Consider the following 23,190-nt stretch of genomic DNA (forward strand, 5'->3'; position numbering starts at 1 on the left):
TTAGAATGAATGTGTTAATGGCACACAGTACCATTAATGATCATGCTTAATAGTTGAATATGAATCAGTAGTAGTTTGACCTTTTCATTTAAGCATTTATGTATCAAAAATAATCTCCATATCACATACTCCCCTCAGTATATCAATTACAATCACACATGTCTACGAATAACTCATTTATATTAGTGACTCCACTGTTATATTAATTATACTGTTGAAATGAGTAATAAATAAAGGGGCTACAAAGTGCTTGCTTGTGCTTTTGGGAGGGCTGAATAAGCACTGAATAAGTGTGTTTACCTGGAGCTTATAAATCAATATGCGAGTCGCCACAAAACTCAATGTAGTGACCACGATAATGTAATGCAGGAAAATGAAGATGCCATTTGATTAATAAAGCACAGGGGTTGCCCTTTCATGTTTAAATGTCATTACGGACTTTTAAAAGATTATACAGTGAAAATTTAACAGTATAATCTAATAATAATAATCCTGATTTCATAAGCCGTTTGAAAGGTTGGATATCTATTGGAATAATCACATTAACTGTTTCATACCATTATCATTTTATTAAAATGAAGAGAGTCTCAATAGCAGTTACGGCTTGAATGACTTTTAAAAGACAAGTTAAGCCTGCAGCAGGTGTAACATACAGTAGAGTATGCATTAACAATAATAAACCAGAAATTCATCAGTCAAATAACATGAATGCCTAAAATAATATTAAAGATCTTTTTTTGTTTATACCTTATGAATTATGAGATAAGCTCTGCTCAAAAAACAGCCCCTTAAAATTTGATAGATGGAGAGTGGAGTAACTGCAGATTCAAACCATCTGATACGTGGAACAGATGCTTGTAACAACACTAATGCTGCGGTTCTTCATTAGCAGAGTATTAAAATCTGAATCACAAATGAGAATCGAGTACAGAAACAAACTGGCTTAATCCAAGGTCAGGGAGATCGCCAAAGCCAATCCTGGAAGCACCAGGATGTAAGGCAGGACCCAGCAGCAGACAGGGCCTACTCCCGCACACAACCACACTCACACCTTGGCAATCCGTCATAGCCAATTAACTGATGACACCTATTGGTTTGCTCTGTATTGTAAGGGTGTAATTTCATGCACAAAATATCCTAAAAATTAAGATTTTGTTTTGAGTCTAGAGGGCCAAAAATATGAAAGAACCCCCCCAAAAAAGCTTGTAATCTTCCATAACTAGACAATTCAAAAGGTATATCATATGTCAGGGAGGGTGCACTCGTACCGGGGTGTAACAATTTCAAAGCAATCTATATATTGTGATATATGGCCAATACCCCCAGGCCGCCAGATGGAGCCCTTCATACATCATGGAGGTGCCCCGAATTCCAGCAGGGCATCATGGACATTCGAGTTTTCCTGTACAACCCTGCTGGATAATGTCGGGGCCGCCAGGGGACGCTGCAGGGAGGCCCAGAGATTTGTATTTTCATTACAACCCGGAAGTACGTCCCAGTCAAATGGACAGAGGAAATGACGTACTTCCGGGTTGAAGAAGAGGAGTTTTCACCTGATCCGGAAGTGCTGAATAATCACATGGACTGAGGGATCAGAAGCACTTCCGGGTCATGAACTATAAAAAGGACTGTGGGAGATCCCAGGGTTGAGCCGAGTTGGGAGGAAGGGTGGCAACATGTCTGGGAGTGGAGGATTGTTTATTGTTATTGAGAATTGTAGTGTTTATGAGTATTGTGGAGTGGAGGGTGCTTGGTGCACATTATTATTATAAAATAAATAATAATTGGACTTTTATCTGGTGTCTGATCAAAGGGTTGAAAGGGACAACAGCGCCCCGAATCTGTCACAATATATTATATTGTATGTATATGTATATATATATATATATATATATATATATATATATATATATATATATATATATATAAAAGTCAATGTGTGTGTATGTATGTATGTTCCAGAATCACTTCTGAACGGCTGAAGTGATTTTTATGAAACGTGGCATACGAATATCATTGGTCAACTAAAAATTCTGTTACCACAATTATGGAATCCAAAGAGACAAACAAAAAAAAAAAAAAAAAAACACCCTCTTGACTCATAAGGGCAGAAAAAAATGATAGTGAGGTAGTATAGATTAGTGCTTCTCAACTATTCTGGTGTTGCAACCTACTTTTTTATGTACAATGCATCCGGAAAGTATTCACAGCGCATCACTTTTTCCACATTTTGTTATGTTACAGCCTTATTCCAAAATGGATTAAATTCATTTTTTTCCTCAGAATTCTACACACAACACCCCATAATGACAACGTGAAAAACGTTTACTTGAGATTTTTGCAAATTTATTAAAAATAAAAAAACTGAGAAATCACATGTACATAAGTATTCACAGCCTTTGCCATGAAGCTCCAAATTGAGCTCAGGTGCCTCCTGTTTCCCCTGATCATCCTTGCTTCATTGGAGTCCACCTGTGGTAAATTCAGTTGACTGGACATGATTTGGAAAGGCACACGCCTGTCTATATAAGGTCCCACAGTTGAGAGTTCATGTCAGAGCACAAACCAAGCATGAAGTCAAAGGAATTGTCTGTAGACCTCCGAGACAGGATTGTCTCGAGGCACAAATCTGGGGAAGGTTACAGAAAAATTTCTGCTGCTTTGAAGGTTCCAATGAGCACAGTGGCCTCCATTATCTGTAAGTGGAAGAAGTTCGAAACCACCAGGACTCTTCCTAGAGCAGGCTGGCCATCTAAACTGAGCAATCAGGGGAGAAGGGCCTTAGTCAGGGAGGTGACCAAGAACCCGATGGTCACTCTGTCAGAGCTCCAGAGGTCCTCTGTGGAGAGAGGAGAACCTTCCAGAAGGACAACCATCTCTGTAGCAATCCACCAATCAGGCCTGTACAGAGACATCTGGATGAAAACCTGCTCCAGAGCGCTCTTGACCTCAGACTGGGGTGACGGTTCATCTTTCAGCAGGACAGAGACCCTAAGCACACAGCCAAGATATCAAAGGAGTGGCTTCAGGACAACTCTGTGAATGTCCTTGAGTGGCCCAGCCAGAGCTGAGACTTGAATCCGATTGAACATCTCTGGAGAGATCTTAAAATGGCTGTGCACCGACGCTTCTCATCCAACCTGATGGAGCTTGAGAGGTGCTACAAAGAGGAATGGGCGAAACTGGCCAAGGATAGGTGTGCCAAGCTTGTGGCATCATATTCAAAAAGACTTGAGGCTGTAATTGCTGCCAAAGGTGCATCGACAAAGCATTGAGCAAAGGCTGTGAATACTTATGTACATGGGATTTCTCTGTTTATGTTTAATAAATTTGCAAAAACCTCAAGTAAACTTTTTTCACGTTGTCATTATGGGGTGTTGTGTGTAGAATTCTGAGGAAAAAATTTAATTTAAATTCTTTTTGGAATAAGGCTGTAACATAACAAAATGTGGAAAAAGTGATGCGCTGTGAATACTTTCCGGATGCACTGTAAGTATCTTTCCGACCTACCAATTGGGGGTTCTCCTTGGTATACTGAGAGCGATCGTTAAGAGTGAGGTAATGATGGTCGTTGGAGGTGGGTGGTCCACCTTGCTTTTTTGTCTCTGTGAGGGAGTGTATGTGAGTCGAGCCAAGGTTGGGTGTGTTCCTGGGATCCCCACCTAAAAAATAAATAAATCACCGTCATATTGACGGTGTGAATCTTAGCTGGGATTTTAGTCCGCTACAAACCGCTCATGTTCAGGTGACGGGTTGTTTTAGCTTTCACTGCACAAAAACATTTGCTGGATGGGAGTCTTTGGAACAGGTGATGCTCTGGGTGAGTTGGATCGGCAATGATCTTTGTGGTCTGCTTCCTCATCCTGGACTCATATAGGACTTTAGTGTACGGTCACTTACAGCCTATGAGTTTTTTCACAGGCTCTGATGACATGCTGCAGATCGGCCTTAGCCTGAACAGAGGCAGCACCAAACCAGACTGTTATAGATGAGCCCAGCATGGACTTGAGGATGGCTGTGTAGAATTGGACCAATATTGCTTGAGGGAAATTGAATTTCCTCAGCTGATGCAAAAAGAACATTCTCTGATGGGCTTTCTTAATAATACATGGGATGTTATTGTCCCACTTAAGGTTTTCTGACAGCTCAGTGCCCAGAAACCTAAATGACTCTGTCATCCAAATGGCTGAGCCATTTATAGCAAGAGATAGGTGAGCAGGTGACTGTTTCCTGAAATCTATGATCCTCTCCTGGGTTTTTCTTTTGAATGTTAACGTCCACAGAACTGCTGTGGCTGCCATCCACCTGGGTACATCAAAATGCCTAAAGGCATTTCTTCTGAGTACCAATGTACCTGTGCTTTGAATTAGATATTTTTATGTAGTTGGTAAAATGCCCCTGATGGTGTGCTCTGTGAAAGGCACATACTATAAAAAGTTGGACTAGAAAATAGAAACACAGGACTTATATTTAAGAGCAAATTAATGAAATCTTTCCAAACACTCTCTGTAAAGGAACATAACTACTGAATGTGATGCTAACTTAGATAGCCTGCAGAGCAACGAATGATGCGAATGGACAGGCTATATAAAAAAATAAATAAGTAAAACCTGCAATCGACTTCTCTGCATTTTAAAACAAACGGACAGACTCAGAGTGCAATTCACACCTGTTATTGGTCCTCATGCAAATCAGTTTCATGAGTCTGATAAGAACGCTAGAAACCGTCTCTCCACTATTTGCTCACCTGGCTTTGACCTCTAACTGGCCTCAGTAGGCACAAGATGCATACAACATTCAAAAATGTCCTAAATAGCACAAGCCGGGACACTTTAAATGTTGCACTTCCACAGTTTACACAATATACTTAAGCATGAAATATAATCAAAAACAAACATTCAAAGAAGAATACAGAAGTACAGTATTAACATCTCTAATGAGGTAAACATTTTGCTAGAATATCAAAATTCCATATTCTCAAAATTGCTTATTCCATTAACAAATTTTAAATGTATACTATTCTTGATAAGTTTCAGTCGAGTTTCAGAACAAATCACAGTACAGAAACTGCACTCATTAAAGTAGTAAATGACTTGCGGGTAAATGCAGACAGAGGCCGTTTATCTGTTCTCATCGCATTTGATACCATTGATCACAATATTCTTAGAAATTGCCTCAGTCAGTGGGTGGGCCTCTCTGGCAGTGTCTTAAATTGGTTTGAGTCCTACCTGGCAGGTAGAAAATTCTTTGTTAGTTGTGGTGATTATACTTCAATGATCCCTGATATTCTATATGGTGTTCCACAAGGCTCTATCCTGGGTCCACTGCTCTTTTCGATTTACATGTTTCCGTTAGGTCAGATTATCTCAAGGCATAACATGAGCAACCACAGCTATGCTGATGACACACAGCTGTATTTATCGATAGCACCTGATGACCCCAACTCTCTTGATTCACTGATACAATGTCTTACTTGTGTTTCTGAACGAATGAGTAGTAATTTTCTCAAACTAAATAAAGAGAAAACAGAAATTTTAGTGATTGGCAATAATGGATATAATGACGTTATTAGAAATAAACTTGATGCATTAGGATTAGAAGTCAAGATGGAGGTAAAGAATTTAGGGGTAACTATTGACTCTGACCAGAATTTTAAATCACATATTAATCAGATTATACTAGGACAGCATTTTTTCACTTACGAAATATAGCAAAATTTAGACCTCTTATAACATTGCAAGATGCTGAGAAATTAGTTCATGCTTTTGTTTTCAGTCGACTAGATTACTGTAATGCACTCCTCTCAGGACCACCCAAAAAAAGACATCAATCAACTGCAACGAGTGCAGAATGCAGCTGCTAGAATCTTAATTAGGAAAAGAAAATCCGAGCACATCACACCAATCTTAGCGTCACTGCATTGTTTACCTGTGCCATTTAGAATTGACTTTAAAATACTGTTGATGGTTTATAAAACCTTAAATAATCTCTGCTCCATCTTATATCTCAGAATGTCTTTCACCTTACACTCCAAATCGTAACCTTAGATTTTCAAATGAGGTTCTACTTAGAATTCCAAGAGCTAAACTTAAAAGAAGTGGTGAGGCGGCCTTTCGGTGTTATGCACCTAAAGTCTGGAATAGCTTGCCAATAGGAATTCGCCAGGCCGATACGGTTGTCCACTTTAAAACACAATACTTTAACATGGCTTTCTCATAGCTTCATCTTAGTTTAATCCTGATGCTCTGTATATTCAATTAAATATCATTATTATTCATGGTGGTTCCAAAATCCGTACTAACCCCTACTTTAGCTTTTGTTCTTTTTCCGGTTTTCTGAGGTGACAATCTGCACTACCACCACCTGATCAACGCACCATGATGTCCATACATTGATGGATTAAAGGCCAGAAGTCCACATGACCATCATCATCAAATTCTTCCATGAGAACCCTGAATACAATGAGGACTGATTGATTTAATTTATGATAGGTAGAATGCCTAGAGGGGGCAGGGTGGTCTCGTGGCCTTGGAACCCCTGCAGATTTTATTTTTTTTCAGCCGTCTGGAGTTTTTTTTTTTTTTGTTTGTTTTTTTCTGTCCTCCCTGGCCATTGGACCTTATTTTTTTCTATGTTAATTAGTGTTCCCTAATTTTAATTCTTATTTATTTTGTCTTTTTTCTCTTTCTTCATCATGTAAAGCAATTGTGCTATATCATTTGTATGAAAATGTGCTATATAAATAAATGTTGTCGTTACTGCATGACAAAATTAATCAACTTAGCAGGTAAATACATGAAAGAATGAAAAATGGTGGTTTAGTCTAACATTGGCCTTTTTGCTTTAATACATCAGTCAAAACAGTAAATTTGTCATTACTGGTTATTGACTGTAAACGGATGTGCAAAAATTACAAATTTATCCATTTAAGAATTAAATCTACAATAAATAAATAAGAAATAAATCCACAATAAAATGGGCAGAAAGAAAAGGCAGCTACAGATACTGTTTTAGCATTTTGCTTCAGGATCAACTAACCGCAAAAAAACGTTCAGAAGCAGCACACTTTTCAGAAGGATATTTAAATATTATTTGAAATAACATAGAAAATTGACAGTGGCAATCAAAATGCAAATCAAATAATAATGTGCTTTTTAGACACATTTCCCAACTGATATTTTCAATTGAAATATCTAAATAAAAGATGACTGTTCATTGAATTTTAATAGAGACCAAACTTTCCAATTTTATTTTGCCACGTGCATCTTAAGGAGTTTTAATGAATGTTAAGGTAGATTAGTTCACTGTCAGAATCCACTCACCTTCACTAAGCAGTTCCTATGTCCTGGGACAGACCCATTTACATAGACGATGTTGTGTTTAGTGTTTACCCTCCATACCTACAGAACAAAATGAACAAATACAATTACAATACAATTTATTTTTATACAGGCCAAAATCACACTGGCTTTTGACAGCACCCCAGTCTTGACTCTCTAAGAAGATAAGGAAAAACTTCCAAAAAAATCTGTGTAGGGAAAAAAAAAGGAAGAAACCTTGGGAAAGGCAGTTCAAAGAGAGTCCCCTGTCTAGGTAGGTTGGATGTGCAGTGGGTGTGAAAAAAGGGGGGTAAATACAACACAATACACAGAACAGAACACAAGTCACCCTCAATACAATGTAATAGTGCAAATAAAAAAATATAAAGAAATATTACAAGTACAAAGCAAAATTCAACAGTAGATGATATCATATAATATGATTTGTGATAATAAAGACAAAATTATATTTTAAAACCAAGCTGGTAGGAATTTTTACAAATACAGAAGTCGCCAAAAGTTTTGGCAGTGACAAAAATATTGCGTTTTACAAAATGTGCGGCTTCATTATTTGTGGAGGAAATTCACCTTGTTTTTATATTATTGTGCAGAGTGATCAGACGAGGAGAGGGGGGGGCTGAACGCACCCCTAGAAGACGCGGTCGCTCCTCTGAAACCCCCTCTTAAACAGTGATACAATGGGAACAAATACAATTTTTCTTTACCTGCTTTTTGCTCGATTAACTGTTGGCTGCTGCTGCTGCCGTGCCGCGTGATCTGCATCTCGTGAGGCGCTTTGAACGTTTAAAAGCCTGTACAGTAGCTGTCCTTTTTTCTCACTGCCTTTTCTCTCTTCTCTCCCAGACATCATCTGCACCTGTTGGGGGTCCCACTTACGCTCCCGAGGACCACCCCAAGGAAGAGGAAGATTTTCTATTCTTTTAACTGAGAGATGGAACTGTCCCCTCTGTCTACACTCTAAGCTCGATTTACTCCTGCAAGGGACTTATGTTTGCTTGAAGTGTTTGAATAAAGTTCCTGTCTCTATAATCTCCTGTCTGTTTCTGTGCATATTAATTAATTGCAAAAAGCTTTATTAGCATAAAAAATTCACTTTATGATAAAAACTCATTTCCACTTATTTTGGCCCTGGCACAAAATGATCAGCTAAAAGTGTCCAGCAAAAAAGTGTTCAGTTATGAAGAAGGAGCATCAACACCGTAAATAGTGACTCCTTATACATACATTATATGTATTTAAATTTGAAACTTATGAAATCTTTATAATTGTTCTTCAGTATACCATAGAAACATCCATCCATCCATTATCCAACCCGCTATATCCTAACTACATGGTCACGGGGGTCTGCTGAAGCCAATCCAACATAGGGCGCAAGGCAGGAAACAAACCCTGGGCTGAGAGCCAGCCCACCGCAGGGCACACACACAAACTGTAGGGAAAATTTAGGACCGCCAATGCACCTAACCTGCATGTCTTTGGACTGTGGGAGGAAACCCACTCAAACACGGGGAGAACATGCAAACTCCATGCAGAGAGGACCTGGGAAGCGAACCTAATTGCGAGACAGCAGCTCTACCACTGCGCCACCGTGCCGCCCCCATAGAAACATGTAAAAGAATAATCTAAAGATAGATAGATAGATAGATAGATAGATAGATAGATAGATAGATAGATAGATAGATAGATAGATAGATAGATAGATAGATAGATAGATAGATAGATAGATAGATAGATAGATAGATAGATAGATAGATAGATAGATAGATAGATAGATAGATAGATAGATAGATAGATAGATAGATAGATAGATAGATACTTTATTAATCCCAGTGGGAAATTCACATTCTCCAGCAGCAGCATACTGATACAATAAATATTAAATTAAAGATTGATAACAATGCAGGTGAAAAAACAGACAATAACTTTGTATAATGTTAAATGTTAATGTTTACCCCCCCCCCCCCCCGGGTGGAACTGAAGAGTCGCATAGTTTGGGGGAGGAACGATCTCCTCAGTCTGTCAGTGGAGCAGGACGGTGACAGCAGTCTGTCGCTGAAGCTGCTCTTCTGTCTGGAGAGGATACTATTTAGTGGATGCAGTGGATTCTTCATAATTGATAGGAGCCTGCTGAGCGCCCTTTGCTCTGCCACAGATGTTAAACTGTCCAGCTCCGTGCCTACAATAGAGCCTGCCTTCCTCACCAGTTTGTCCAGGCGTGAGGCGTCTTTCTTCTTAATGCTGCCTCCCCAGCACACCACCATGTAGAAGAGGGCGCTTGCCACAACTGTCTGATAGAACATTTGCAGCATCTTATTGCAGATGTTGAAGGACACCAGCCTTCTAAGGAAGTATGGTCGGCTCTGTCCTTTCTTGCACAGCGCATCAGTATTGGCAGTCCAGTCCAATTTATCATCCAGCTGCACTCCCAGATATTTATAGGTCTGCACCATCTGCACACAGTCACCTTTGATGATCACGGGGTCCATGAGGGGTCTGGGCCTCCTAAAATCCACCACCAGCTCCTTGGTTTTGCTGGTGTTCAGTTGTAGGTAGTTTGAGTCGCACCATTTAACAAAGTCATTGATTAGGTCCCTATACTCCTCCTCCAGCCCATGATAGCAGTGTCATCAGCGAATTTTTGCACATGGCAGGACTCCGAGTTGTATTGGAAGTCCTGAAAATGGTGAAGAAGTAAAGTTTGCAAAACACAACACTGGCAGACTGAAGAGATCGTTCCTCCCCCACACTATGAGGCTCTTTAGCTCCACCCTGGGCTGGGGGTTGGGGGGTGTAAACGTTAACATTAAACAAAATTATTGTCTGTTATACCTGCATTTTTATCACTCTTTAATTTAATATTGTTTTTTATCAGTATTCTATCTATCTATCTATCTATCTAGTCTTGGGATTGCAGATTTGGTGAGGTGGAGTGGACTTGAGGCTTTGTTAATCCTTAAGAGTGTGCCTTGAGGCTCTGTGCCCTGGTACTTACTGCTACACATGGCAAAGTGGTCAAACAGCCAGAGAAAGCACATCAGGAATATGACCGCCCTGCCTGCTCTAAATAAATCAAACTAAATGTGTTAGCTGGGTGATTCAGAAAATATTCAGGCAGTAGATAAGAATTTGGACATTAAACCCAGAGGTTGTGTATTCAAATCCCACTACTGACACTGTGCGACCATGAGCCAGTCACCTGACACATCTGTGCTCCATCTTAAGAAAATAAAAGAAATGTAACCAATTGTATTTCACATGTGGTAAGTCATCTTGGATATAGAAGCCTGCCAAATAAGTAAACTTGTCATTATGGGTTGTCAATTGTAGAATGATGGGCAAAAATGGAAAATCTGTTCACTTAAATTAAATCTACAACACAACAAAGCGAGGTGAGACCTCGTCTGGAGTACTGTGCTCAGTTTTTATTTCCAAGCTACAAAAACGGACATAGCAGCACTAGAAAAAGTCCAGAAAAGAGCGAATAAGCTGATTCCAGGGCTACAGGGGATGAGTTATGAGGAAAGATTAAAAGAGTGGAGCCTTTTACATTTAAGCAAAAGGAGATTAAGAGGAGATATGATTGACATGTTTAATTATGAAGGGAATTAGTCCAGTGGATCGAGACGGTGACTTTAAAATTAGTTCAACAAGAACACGGGGACACAGTTGGAAACTTGTTAAGGGTAAATTTCACACAAACATTAGGAAGTGTTTCTTCACACAGAGGACCACAGACACATTAAATATGTGTGGTATACAGTGGGACTTTAGGGTCCTACTGTCTAACACACTATATGGGGTAAGTGACTAAGGGGTGTGGGACATAGTATTATTTTAGGGATGATCAAAGCTAGACTTTATGCTATTTTGGAAGAATTAAGTAGACTGGACTGGAAAGCTTTGTTGAGCTGCATTGCCTGTTCTTGTCTAGATTGTTCAAATGTATTTCCTAATGTAAGGTGTGCAGAAACTGAAGGGTTCCAAGTACTTTCTGAATCCAATGTATATCAGTTGGACTCGGCCCAAAGAACTGCCATTAAAGCATGACGATACCCCAGAAAAGCCATTTTGCACCAGTAGCTCACCACACATTAATTATTAGGTGGTTATGGGGCGAGAGAGATAGATAGCCAATAAGGGACAGCAGATCATAAGGGGGCCAAAATGACTAAGCCGTAACACACACTTTAGTCAGGAGATCAGGAAACACCCTATTCTTTTCCTGTCCAGGGATATTTCATCAACAACAACATTTATTTATATAGCACATTTTCATACAAATAATGTAGCTCAAAGTGCTTTACATGATGAAGAAAAATAAAAGACAAAGTAAGAATTAAATTAAGACAACATTAATTAACATAGAGAAAGAGTGAGGTCTGATGGTCAGGGAAGACAGAAAAAACAAAAACTCCAGACGGCTGGAGAGAAAAAAATAAAATCTGCAGGGGTCCCAGACCATGAGACCGCCCAGCTCCTTCTAGGCATTCTACCATGACAGCAAAGAGTCAAGACCTCTGTTTTATGCCTCATCTGAAGGATGGCTTCCAATTTTTTCAACACAGTGTCCTTGTCACTGCACTGGGGCAATAAGATTTACACTCAGACTACAAGTTAAGTGCCACCAGAGGTCTCACCAATACCTCTTCCAGCAGCAACCTAAGCTCTTCCAAGATGGTCTCCCATCCAAGTACTGGCTGAACATGCTCAGCTTCAGGTAGATTGTCTGTAATGAAGTACAGGTGCTATGGCTACTGGCATAAAAAAAATAACATAAAATATAAAACACTAGCCAACCCGCAGCGTACCATATGCTGCATAATCAAGCCGCTTTTTTAATGATTTTAAGCACAGGGAGAAAATTAACATTTGAAAAACCGGTAATGTAATAAATCACCAAGAAAAGTAACATTTCATGTGCCCATCCCCAACTCGTCACCTGAGTCGTTTTGCTCTTTGCACAGTCCACATGCACTTGTGAGTCACGTAGACTTTTCATTGTTGTTTGCGGTTTTGGCTGCTTTTCTATATATAATCCACCAAGTCACCCGACCATGGTAGTACCGGGGGAATGGGTGTACAAAGGGCAGGGACGTAATCAGTGCGAGCGTATGACCCGCTACCCATGTTTTTGAAAGTTTGGCCCTGTGGATTATCAATTGTCATCGCAAAGGCAAATCTAACAGGAAATTGTGTTCGTCTTAAAGTAAAAGGCAAATTATCCGCGACAAACTGTTTTACACGCTGCATACCAACTCGCGGCGTAGTATACGCCGCATAATCACGACGCTTTTATAATGTTTTTTAAGCAGAGGAAAAAAAATGAACATTTGCAAAATACGTAACGCTGCTTTCAGTAAGTACAATGCACACGTGTTTAATTTGTCGGCCACTTTTTGCCAGCCGTCTTTTCTGGTTTGGACTGCTTTTACAGTGTTACCGCTTGTATATATTAAATCTCGAAATCCTTCGAGTAACTAATTAACTAACTAACACCCACCCACCCAGCTTGTGTGAAAAAAATGCGCCCATTCTTTCATCATTTTGTTGCAGCCTATCAAAGACTTGCTGATCATGTTTTCTAGACTCAATATATATTGGCTTTTCACTCAGCGTGAGGGCGCGTATGCATCTCGCATTATTACATCTTGCTAGACTAATCTGCTACACGGCTGCGTTTGAAAAACCGACTTATCCCGGATGAGTTTCACTGGCATTAATGATTAGGAATCTGGTTGGAACAAAACCCTGCAGCCACAGGGGTTCACCAGGACCGAGTTTGGGAAACACTGCTGAACACAGACGAAACCGACTCAGGTGAGGAGTGGGGGCGGGCAAAGTAGTTGCAGCTATTGATTATTCAGTGTTGTTTGCCGGGGTGTCTGATCTGCGTTGACTGACATGGCTATTTTCTGCATATCCCATGGTTGTCTTCCGGCAGTGTGAATGCCTCGAGAGACAGGGCGTCCTTGTGTGGTGAGTTGTTGCAGTTTGTGACCACCTCGCCGACGTTATCCCAATGTTGGCAAACAAAGCCAACAGCCATGTTGCGAAGTTTGAGAGCAACAGTTTCGTCAATGACATTTTTCCAAAAAAAACCCGACTGATAGAAACAAACAGTTACCTGATGCAGGAATTTCTATGACATTGAAAGAAGTGTTGTTTCCATGAAATACATTTGAAGCCGTAGCCATGGAGGGCAAAAGAACAGTCAACGTGGCTCACAGCTGGATTTGGACAGCAGCACAGACCAAAGCGAGTATGTGTTTGATGAGCTGTTCAAGTTGGCGGAGGGGTAGAGTTTCTGGGCGGGGCTTCGTTGTTCGTTTCCCATGGTTTTCGATGGTGGACGTGGTCGGGTGTCGTAACCGAAACGAATAATGAAAAGTCAACGTGGCTCAGAGGTGCATGTGGACTCCTAGCACAGACGAAAGGGACTAACTGGGTGGTCTGTGAGTTTTTGCGTCCGGGCACATGAGCAGGCAGTGTGAATGCCTAGAGAGCAAGGGTAGACGCGGGCCGGGGAAAACGGAGTGTTGGTGGGCGGGGAAACGTCTTCCAATTTCCTGCAGCACCATCTAAGATGACGCATGTTTGTCGCGGGTGCGAATTGCTGTATGTAGCGTGTAAAACAATTTGCTATGGTGCACGCGGTTGTGCATCGTAACCGAAAAGTTAACGTGGCTCAGAGGTGCATGTGTACTGTAGGACAGACGAACATAAATGACGGCGTGTTTTCCGAGTCGTCGCGTCCGAGTTGGTGGGCATGGCTCTGCGAGTTGTCATCGTATCCAATGGTCTTGTCGGCGGCTTAGTGAATCCACGCCCCTTCCGGCGTGCTTTCCATGGGTCGCTACTTGTCTTCCGGCTTAGTGAATTATATATATAGATTCTCACTCTCATATCTGCTTAATCCAAAGTAGTCTTACAGCTGCAGCTGAGGGCGTCTACTCCAGACAGCAATGAAAGAGCTGGCACTGGACAGGGTACCGATTTACCTACTCACCCATACATACAACTCATACAGTCAATTTAAAATTACCAAATAAGGGGAAAACCCATGGGGAAAGTGTGAACATTTCATCCAGAGAGCAACCAGAAACAGGATTTGGACCCACATAGTGAAATCTGACAGATAATTGCACTGACCACTGCGTCACCCTGCTATCCAATGTAGGCATATGTAATGTAAATGAAAAAATTAGTAACAAAACGTACACTTCAAAAAGAAGGAAAAAAAACTACGATTCTACAAGGCTTGCCTATGAACTTTTCCAGCAGTTTGGATAGTTAGGGACAACTTCAGTCAATAACCATGTTGGTTTCTACAAACCTAACCACCAATCAGCAAACTGTGTAGAGAGAGAGAGGGAGAGATGTGCTCAGATTTGCTTTCATTTTACCAGGCTGAGAGAGGAAATATTTGTCATATATTGTCACTGGGAATCCATCACTTTGAACCAGAGATCTAGAGAAAGTCAAAGAGATGGCATCAACCAACTTCTCCTTGGAAGATACAACGACGAGTGCAGAATTAAGATTGGTACAAACAGGGATACCTGTCCTTTTTTCTCCTTTGTGTAAGGCTGTTGAAGTCAAATAAAACTATGAAGAAAAATGAAGAGTGTAGCAAATACATCTAGATAACCTGACAATATGTCTACAAACCCTTATGATAAAATATAAGCAAAACAAAAAAAAAAAAATGTCTCAAAACGTTTTGAGCAATCCTTGTATAAAAAAAGTAAACACCCCAGGTAACATTTTATGAATGCAGAAAACATCATAACCAGTTTTATACTAACCTTAAGCCCATAGGCAGTGTTATAAACATTCCCCATTTGCCCGGGCATTTTCTTTCCAGGAAAGACTCTGGCAGGATCCTAAAAATATTAAAATTAAAAGACATTTATATCATAACTCTGCCCCAATCTTTAATTATGTCTAGCACGTGCCATTATATTTACTAAACAGTTATTAATACTATTTTGTATTTAACAATAAGAAACTGCACAATCATTAACTCATCTTGCTCAGTACAATACTGAGGCTTTCAGCTTTTCAGTTTAACTGTTCTGGTTCTAATTATTTAGCAAAATTTTACAACCCTAACTTAAAAATCCTAATGCTGCTGCAGGAAGTAGAAAGTAGGAAGTGAGTGCAGCAGCAGTAAGCATGGTGTGTTTATTACCTCTGTGTTTGTTCTCTCAAACAATCCTTCGCCATCCTGAAAGTCAGCCCTTGTGAAGGCATTCTCTGTATGTTATCCATTTTTTCTAGTTTTATAGCTTTTGTTTAAGTAACTTTGGTTTGGGAAAGTCAAAGCAAATGTTATATTTCATCACGTAAATTCACTGAGCTTTTGGCTGTGAAGCTCTTAGTTATAAATGCTGCTGTATTTACTTTGTTACTTATACAAGTACTTATTAGTGTTTGTACAGTTTCACACCATTTTTGTAATTAAACATTCTCAACATAAATGTGGTTCGAGGAATTATTGCATGAAGGTGTTTAGCTTGCTGGATAATCGAACAGGAGATTCAGTGAGGCCAGTACATTAATAAATGTGTGATTTTTCCACATTTACACTCTACAAAAAAACAAAGGCAACAAATTAAAGTGGCAACATGCCCATGATGTGTAAGTAATTGGGTTAGCATGTATGCCCCATTTATGACTACCACTAGAGGGGTGTACACTCATTTTAAAATTGTGATAAACAGACAAGGTCACACCATGGAAAGGACCCTTAGCTCTTTGAAGGTTGGATATTTTTTCCAAAAAACATAGTTTCTGAAAAGCAATGGTTTCACACAGAAATCAACATAAAACGTCTGCTGCTGCATGCTGCGGCTGCCAGTTTGCCAAGAATGTCTGCGTGGCTGGGGCAGCACCAGTCATGGTCGCAGTGCATTGCAGTCTGGTTTCTGCCTCTTATCACTGTTAACTGGAAGTACTCCTGGTTCAGCACCACGATTAGCTGGGGACCAGTTAGCTGAAGCTGAAACCTCACATTCGTTTTCGAACACTTGTCTCAATATCGGAGTCTGCCAAGTCATAGTCCAGTTCAGAGATAATAGGCAAAACTTTGTCCACGGAGTATTTTGCTTTACGCATTCGCTTGCCATTATGTCAGTGCCATTTTTCCTCTTGTTTGCTCCTTACTACTCACACGAGCGCAGGAAATCTCGGTCAAACCAATGAAGCTAACTTTTCTTCTAGCAACAAGAGTCCAACTAAAACATAATGGTTGGTTTTGTCACAGTTTACAGTTGATTATCATTGTCAGCTTCTCCTTTTGACAAAAGTCGACATCATCCCTGAAAGAGTTAAGCCACGTCCACACTACTACATTTTCACACTACCCTGGCGTTTTTAACCCCGAAAATGGAAACTTTTGAAAATGCTCATTCAGAAAACACCAGCTCAACACTGTAGTGTGGATGGGGAGAAATGAAAAGTTTTGAAAACACACTTTTAATCATGATCCGAATGGTTTAGTAATTCTTTTTTAATAATTCTTTGCATTAATATAGCACTTTTCTCACTACTCAAAGCGCTCAGCAATTGCAGGTTAAGGGCCTTGCTCAAGGGCCCAACAGAGCAGAGTCTCTACTGGCATTTACGGGATTTGAACCGGCAACCTTCCGATTGCCAGTGCAGATCCCTAGCCTCAGAGCCACCACCATATATACTCGTGCATAAGTTGGGTCTTGAAATTCGTAAAATCGATTATAAAAATCAGACCCTGACTTCAAAAATACAACACTTATTATTTATTTTTTTTTACATCTTCTTGCCACCTACTCCAATCTCGCATCAGTTTCTCAAACACATTGAATTTTGTTGCAGCAGTGCAGTTACCAATTTCTTTAGCCACTTCAACGACTTTTAATTTAAAACCAGCTTCATATTTCCTTCTGATCGAACGATCCATCGTAGGTGAGGGATGCTCTTACGATAAAGGTGTATGAGGGTGTGAGATACAAAAAAACACAAAATAGTGCAAACATTGCTTCGGATTAGTTTGGGTATTATTACCGTGTGGTCACGTAGGCACAATACAGCGAAAAAAAAAGTCTGTGTGCTCCGTGGTTACTCTCTCAGGTGGGCGTTAGCATATCATAATCTCTTGGACCAATAGCGTGAGTTTTCCACATTCATCTTATACAACCGACATTATAAAATACCGTAAAATCAAGCCCAGACTTATTTGCAGGACAACTTAAACGTGAGTATATACGGTATTTATTATGTGGCCCTTCCCCAAATGGATCCTTCTAATTACAACATTTCATTCCCTGATTAGATAGATAGATAGATAGATAGATAGATAGATAGATAGATAGATAGATAGATAGATAGATAGATAGATAGATAGATAGATAGATAGATAGATACTTTATTAATCCCAATGATTAGTCACCATTCATAAAAGAAAACCATACTCCAACATAGTGGACATTTTTCCAGGGATTGGCCGTGGCCCATAGCTTTGGAAATGATGCATTAATACATAAAAAAAGAAAATATCATTAAGCTGGTACAATTACAAAATTTAAGGCAAAACAAGATGAATACTGACACCGCCAGGGCCAGATGCTCCAGGTCTTCGATGAGTCTTTGTCTGTCCATGTGAAGCTGGCTGACCACTAAAACCCCACCGTTTCATTACTCCTTGGAAACCTTTGCCAATTCTGCAAGAAAAAGAAAGCTTTTTTTTTATGTTTAATAGGAAAATTTCATAAACCCCAGCTATTTTTGGCAAAAAAAAGGTCATAACTTAAAATTTTTCTTAATACTCTATCTCAGTGGTTCCCAAACTTGGTCCTGGGGATCCGCCTGGGGCTGCAGGTTTTTTGCTCCCACCTGATTCATAAATCAGTGATAATAATTGATAACAACTGATCTCATTTAATTAGCTGGTCTTTTTATCTCTTCTCTTATTCTGCATTCAGATAAACACAGCAGTATGGTTTTTACATTTAGAAATATTTCCATTTTTTTTGTAAAGCTATAAATGCTTAACTCTCTTTTGTTGTTTTCCTATTATTTTCCACTTTTCCTGTGTAGTTTGCTCCCTTCATTCAACCCTAATAGTGACCATTAACAACAAGCAGAGCAGACACCCAGAATGATGAAAGCTGCAACAACTTCAGAGTGAGACCCACTGATTAGTAAATACTCAATTAAATAACCAGAACACCTGGAAAAGCAGAATGAAAAATACAGTTAACGACTTGAAAAAAAAGTACATATACCCCATAAAACTGCTTATTACATTTTAATAAAAATCTACCAAACTTTGTAATTTCTACATTAACTCCAAAACACAGAAACTGGGAAATAAGGACTCACTTAATTAGGCTAAGAGTCCAATGAAAAAATGGAAGTTGGTTGGAACAAAAACCTGCAGCCACAGGGGGTCCCCCCAGGACCCATCCATCCATCCATTTTCCAACCCGCTGAATCCAAACACAGGGTCACGGGGGTCTGCTGGAGCCAATCCCAACCAACATAGGGCTCAAGGCAGGAACCAATCCCGGGCATGGCACCAACCCACTGCAGGACACACACACACATACCCACACACTAGGGACAATTTAGAATTGCCAATGCACCTAACCTGCATGTCTTTGGACTGTGGGAGGAAACTGGAGCACCTGGAGGAAACCCATGCAGACACAGGGAGAACCCAGGAAGCGAACTCAGGTCTCCTAACTGCAAGGCAGCAGCGCTACCCACTGCGCCACCGTTACTTACCCCCCCCTCCGCCGGACCAAGTTTGGGAACCACTGCACTACTTGGAATAGAGCATGTTCTAGTCTAACCTTGGTTTCTTATCTCTTAACACCGAATTATCCAGTATAGAATCATCATTATCTCTTTCATTTTTTTGAACCGTTAGTGGGAGTTGCGTGATGTTTCTGAAAAAAGAATTGTTCTCATCCAGTTTGTCTGAAGTGTGGCGGAGTGGATAAGGAGATGGATTGAAAACCATAATGACGCTTGTTTGATCTCCACCCCTTGCTCAAGGGTGACCCTGATGAAGTCCAACTGGGAAAAAAAAGCACAATTACCTAACTAGGGCATACAGTTACTTGACAGACAGATTTCTGTTGTTGATTATTCAGATACATTTTAAAATGGAGGATCTGATATTTTTAAGCTCACTCCTGCAGCCCTGCCTGGTTTTTTAGTTAATGCCTGTTGTGGTGTTAGATTTTGTATATAAGTCGATAAATATTTTGTATGTCTTTATTTGTAAATTAGACAAAGCAATGTAATATCAGTGATACATTATTGATAAGAACAGCAATGGTTTGATGGTTAACAATGCCTCCCCCACTTTTAGGGCTGAGTCTCTTAGTAATTTTACGACACAGGGGTGTTGCCTAAAACCAGTTTGGCAAGTGATTCTCTGCAGGATTCTCTCAATCAACTCCCACAGGAAAGCCAGTCTACCGAGCTGGCAAGCATACAGCTGAGCAAATGGTTTTGGGGGCAGGTATGAAAGGTATTGTGTGCTCCATTGGTCTGATGGCTGTTTGGGATTTGCCTAAATCAGAGTCCATTCTGTAGCACAACACCCTATTGGCTTGTTGGGTTTGGACAAAGAATGCATAAATTCAGTTGCTATACCCCTCTCTACCTCTCATACCAACTGATGAAGGAGCATCTCACACACCTTGAACTGGAAAAGACCACACTGAGAAGCACAACTCGGCAGCCATATCGAGACAGGAATGCAGCCTGTTCTGAAGAAAGCCGCCCAAAAATGTGGACTTCAGTAGAGACATTTAACTCTTTTAGGGCGGATGTCGACTTTTGTCGACAGGAGGGGTTGATGGCGAATGTCGACAAAAGTCGACATCCAGGGATAGGGGGCGACAATCAGCTGTTAATGGCGACAAATCTCACTGTCACGTCACAGGCATTCCCTCTGTGCTTGGAGGAATGCTAGACTCGTTGACTCGGCAAATAAACATTGCATGTGCGTGAGTTGCGAAATGTAAACAAAGGCAAGATGGCACCGACATGTGAAAAGGCAGCGAAGCAAGTGCAGAAAAGAAAACACTTGGCAGACGTTGTTTTGCGCATTATCGCGGAGTCGGACTCTTGATTTTTCAGAATCAGACTTTATTGGCAGTGATCAGGAGATGGAGCAAGAGAGATAGAAGCAGGCATCAGCTGATCAGACACCAGCCAATTCCGCGCCAGCGGATCTGCTGCCGGTTGAGTGCCTTCACGCAGCCAATGCATCTTCGGCAAGGTTCGCATGGGATAAATACACAGACATTGATCCGTTGAGAGCCGATCTGGCTACCGGAGTTTACAAGACGGCATGGCTTGCTTTTGGACACGACAGATCACCAGCTGCTGTACTTCAGGCTGCTCTCTCCTGATGCTGCTTTTCAGCTACTGTCAGACGAGACAAACAGGTAGGCAGAGATTTTTTTTGAATCGCGGGCTGCATTTGCATCGCATTCTCGTTTTTCAAAGTGGAAACCCACAACGAAAGACGAGATGAAGCGCGCTGTGGCATTACAAATAGAGATGGGACAGAACTGGTGATATAACTTCAGGGAGCATTGGTCCAAACGTGTTTTGTCCCCTGGTGGCTTAGGTACGTGCCGCTGCAAAGTTTTATTCACTTCTGTAATAAACAGAAGCAAATCCCATGGGGTGAGCCAGGCTATAATGCCATACATAAAGTTCATAAAGTTTCAGAAGATGAAAAGAGGTGACAATACGGTTTTCATGCAGGCAGAAAACTTGGTGGCAGTGGCATGGCACGATGGCAAACGGGTGACTTGTCTCTCTACAGTACACACTAACAATATATGTGAGAAAGTGCAGCAACAGGCAATTGAAAAATAGGCATCAAAACAACACGTATTGTAAGGAGTGCAATGTGGCAATGACTGAAATTGGCTGCTTTGAGCGAGATCAGACTTTGCTGTGTAAAATGTATGTGATATGTATGTGAAATCATAGAGTATGCAGGCTCATACAACATGCAAGACAGTAACATTTGTCAAAAGTAAATATTTTTTGTTGATTTGATATGTTAAACAATTGCTTTGTGTTCTTTTTTAAAAAATGTTAGTTTTTGGAAAAATATTCAGCCCTGGGAGAAAAGAAACAAAAAAAAATTAGCCCTAAAAGAGTTAAAGTAACTACAAGTCTGTGTGCCGCCTGAAACTCCACATCAGCATTTATCAGGTTGTATGGTTGACAGCGTTCACTTGTACTTTGCTTATTGTTATTATTTATGAATATTATCAAAAATACATTATTTAAAGTGTAACGCAACTCCTGCTTGTCTGTTACTACACCTAATTGCCTGAAGTTATAAATTTAGAAGGGAAGGTGGGGTGAAGTTATATAATACAATACCTTATAAACAGTGCTAAGGCTGTGAGATTTGAGGCATTCTGACAAAGGCTACAGATTAATAATACAAAAGGGAAAGTCAAGTATATTACTCTACTAAGACAAAATACTGCTAAAGTACAAATTTAGGGACTTTCAAAATTCAACTTGATGTTATTCTGGAAGCATTAAGTGGATAGAGGTGATGAACTGTGTTGGGCTGTTGTCATCTAGATTATTATAATGGCACTAATGGGCACTGGACAAAGCTCAATGTACAACTTTATGAGTTTAGCCTGTCCTTTAACAACAAAGCGTTAACTACAATTAGGGCTGGGTGATATGGAAAAAAATTTAGCACAATATTTTTTTTTTGTATCAGTCAAAATTAAATCACTGTCAAGTGAGATGTGAAAATATCATAAGATTAATTTTGGTTTAAATATTATTTACTTTCTGTCAGAAGCTGAACATGACAAATGTACTGTAGAACATAATACAACTGTCCATCCATTATCCAACCCACTATATCCTAACTATACAGGGGTCTGCTGGAGACAATCCCAGCCAACACAGGGTGCAAGGCAGGAAACAAACCCCGGGCAGGGCGCGCGCACGCACGCACGCACGCACACACACTAGGGACAATTTAGGATCGCCAAAGAACCTAACCTGCATGTCTTTGGACTGTGGGAGGAAACCACAGTTCCCGGAAGAAACCGACGGAGACACGGGGAGAACATGCAAACTCCATACAGAGAAGACCCGGGAAGCGAACCCGGGTCTCCTAAATGCGAGGTGGCAGCGCTACCCACTGCGCCACCGTGCCGCCCTAATACAACTGTATTTCAAATAAATAAAATAGGTAAATATAATAAACTCTTAATTCTGACCAGTGAAAAGCGTCAAGTGTTACAGGAGAACACAAACAAAATACACAACTAAATTAAATAAATTAAACAGGTAACACAGAATAAAAGTCTAAATTCTGAGCAGTTAAAAGCTTTCAAGTTCTATAGAACACACTAAATTAGTACTTACACAATAGGTGCAGATCTCCAGGTGAAATATAAAAACCTTAACTTTTTTGTGTTTTCGCTCTTTTATACTATAAACATTTTTTTGTCGTGTCCATGTTATGCAGTCTTGACCACTCCCCTCCATGCCGCTTGCCCAATCATTACTCCTGCTGCGCACATCCTCTCTCCGTCCCACCTCGTGACACTCTCAGTGCTGCTAGCTCGCCCTTCAATAAAGTCAGTTATAATGGCAAGGCAGAAAAGCAGATTATCTATTCAAGAACGTCGAAATTTACATTGCGATAGAAAAAGAGTGGTAAGAGCTGAACATCGAAAAAAAGAAAATGAACAAAAAAAGAACTGCATATAATAAAAATCAAGAACAAACAGAATCATCCAAAAAGAGAAAAATATCCCGAACAATATGTGAACAGAAATACAAAAAAGCGACGTTC

At 40.3% G+C, this 23,190-nt stretch overlaps 1 protein-coding gene across 1 annotated transcript in view; it reads right to left on the bottom strand.

Moving 5' to 3' along the window:
* Positions 1-23,190, bottom strand: part of mrpl3 (mitochondrial ribosomal protein L3) — a 145,480-nt gene that overhangs the window by 34,400 nt on the left and 87,890 nt on the right. The window contains exons 7-9 of the mRNA XM_028817903.2: positions 17,926-18,037; positions 15,146-15,223; positions 7,323-7,400 (exon numbers count right to left, since the gene is read on the bottom strand). Of these exons, the coding sequence (XP_028673736.2) occupies positions 7,323-7,400; positions 15,146-15,223; positions 17,926-18,037 (268 nt within the window). The remainder of the gene's footprint in view (positions 1-7,322; positions 7,401-15,145; positions 15,224-17,925; positions 18,038-23,190) is intronic.

This window comes from Erpetoichthys calabaricus, chromosome 13, assembly GCF_900747795.2.
Source record: "Erpetoichthys calabaricus chromosome 13, fErpCal1.3, whole genome shotgun sequence".
Taxonomy (NCBI): domain Eukaryota; kingdom Metazoa; phylum Chordata; class Cladistia; order Polypteriformes; family Polypteridae; genus Erpetoichthys; species Erpetoichthys calabaricus.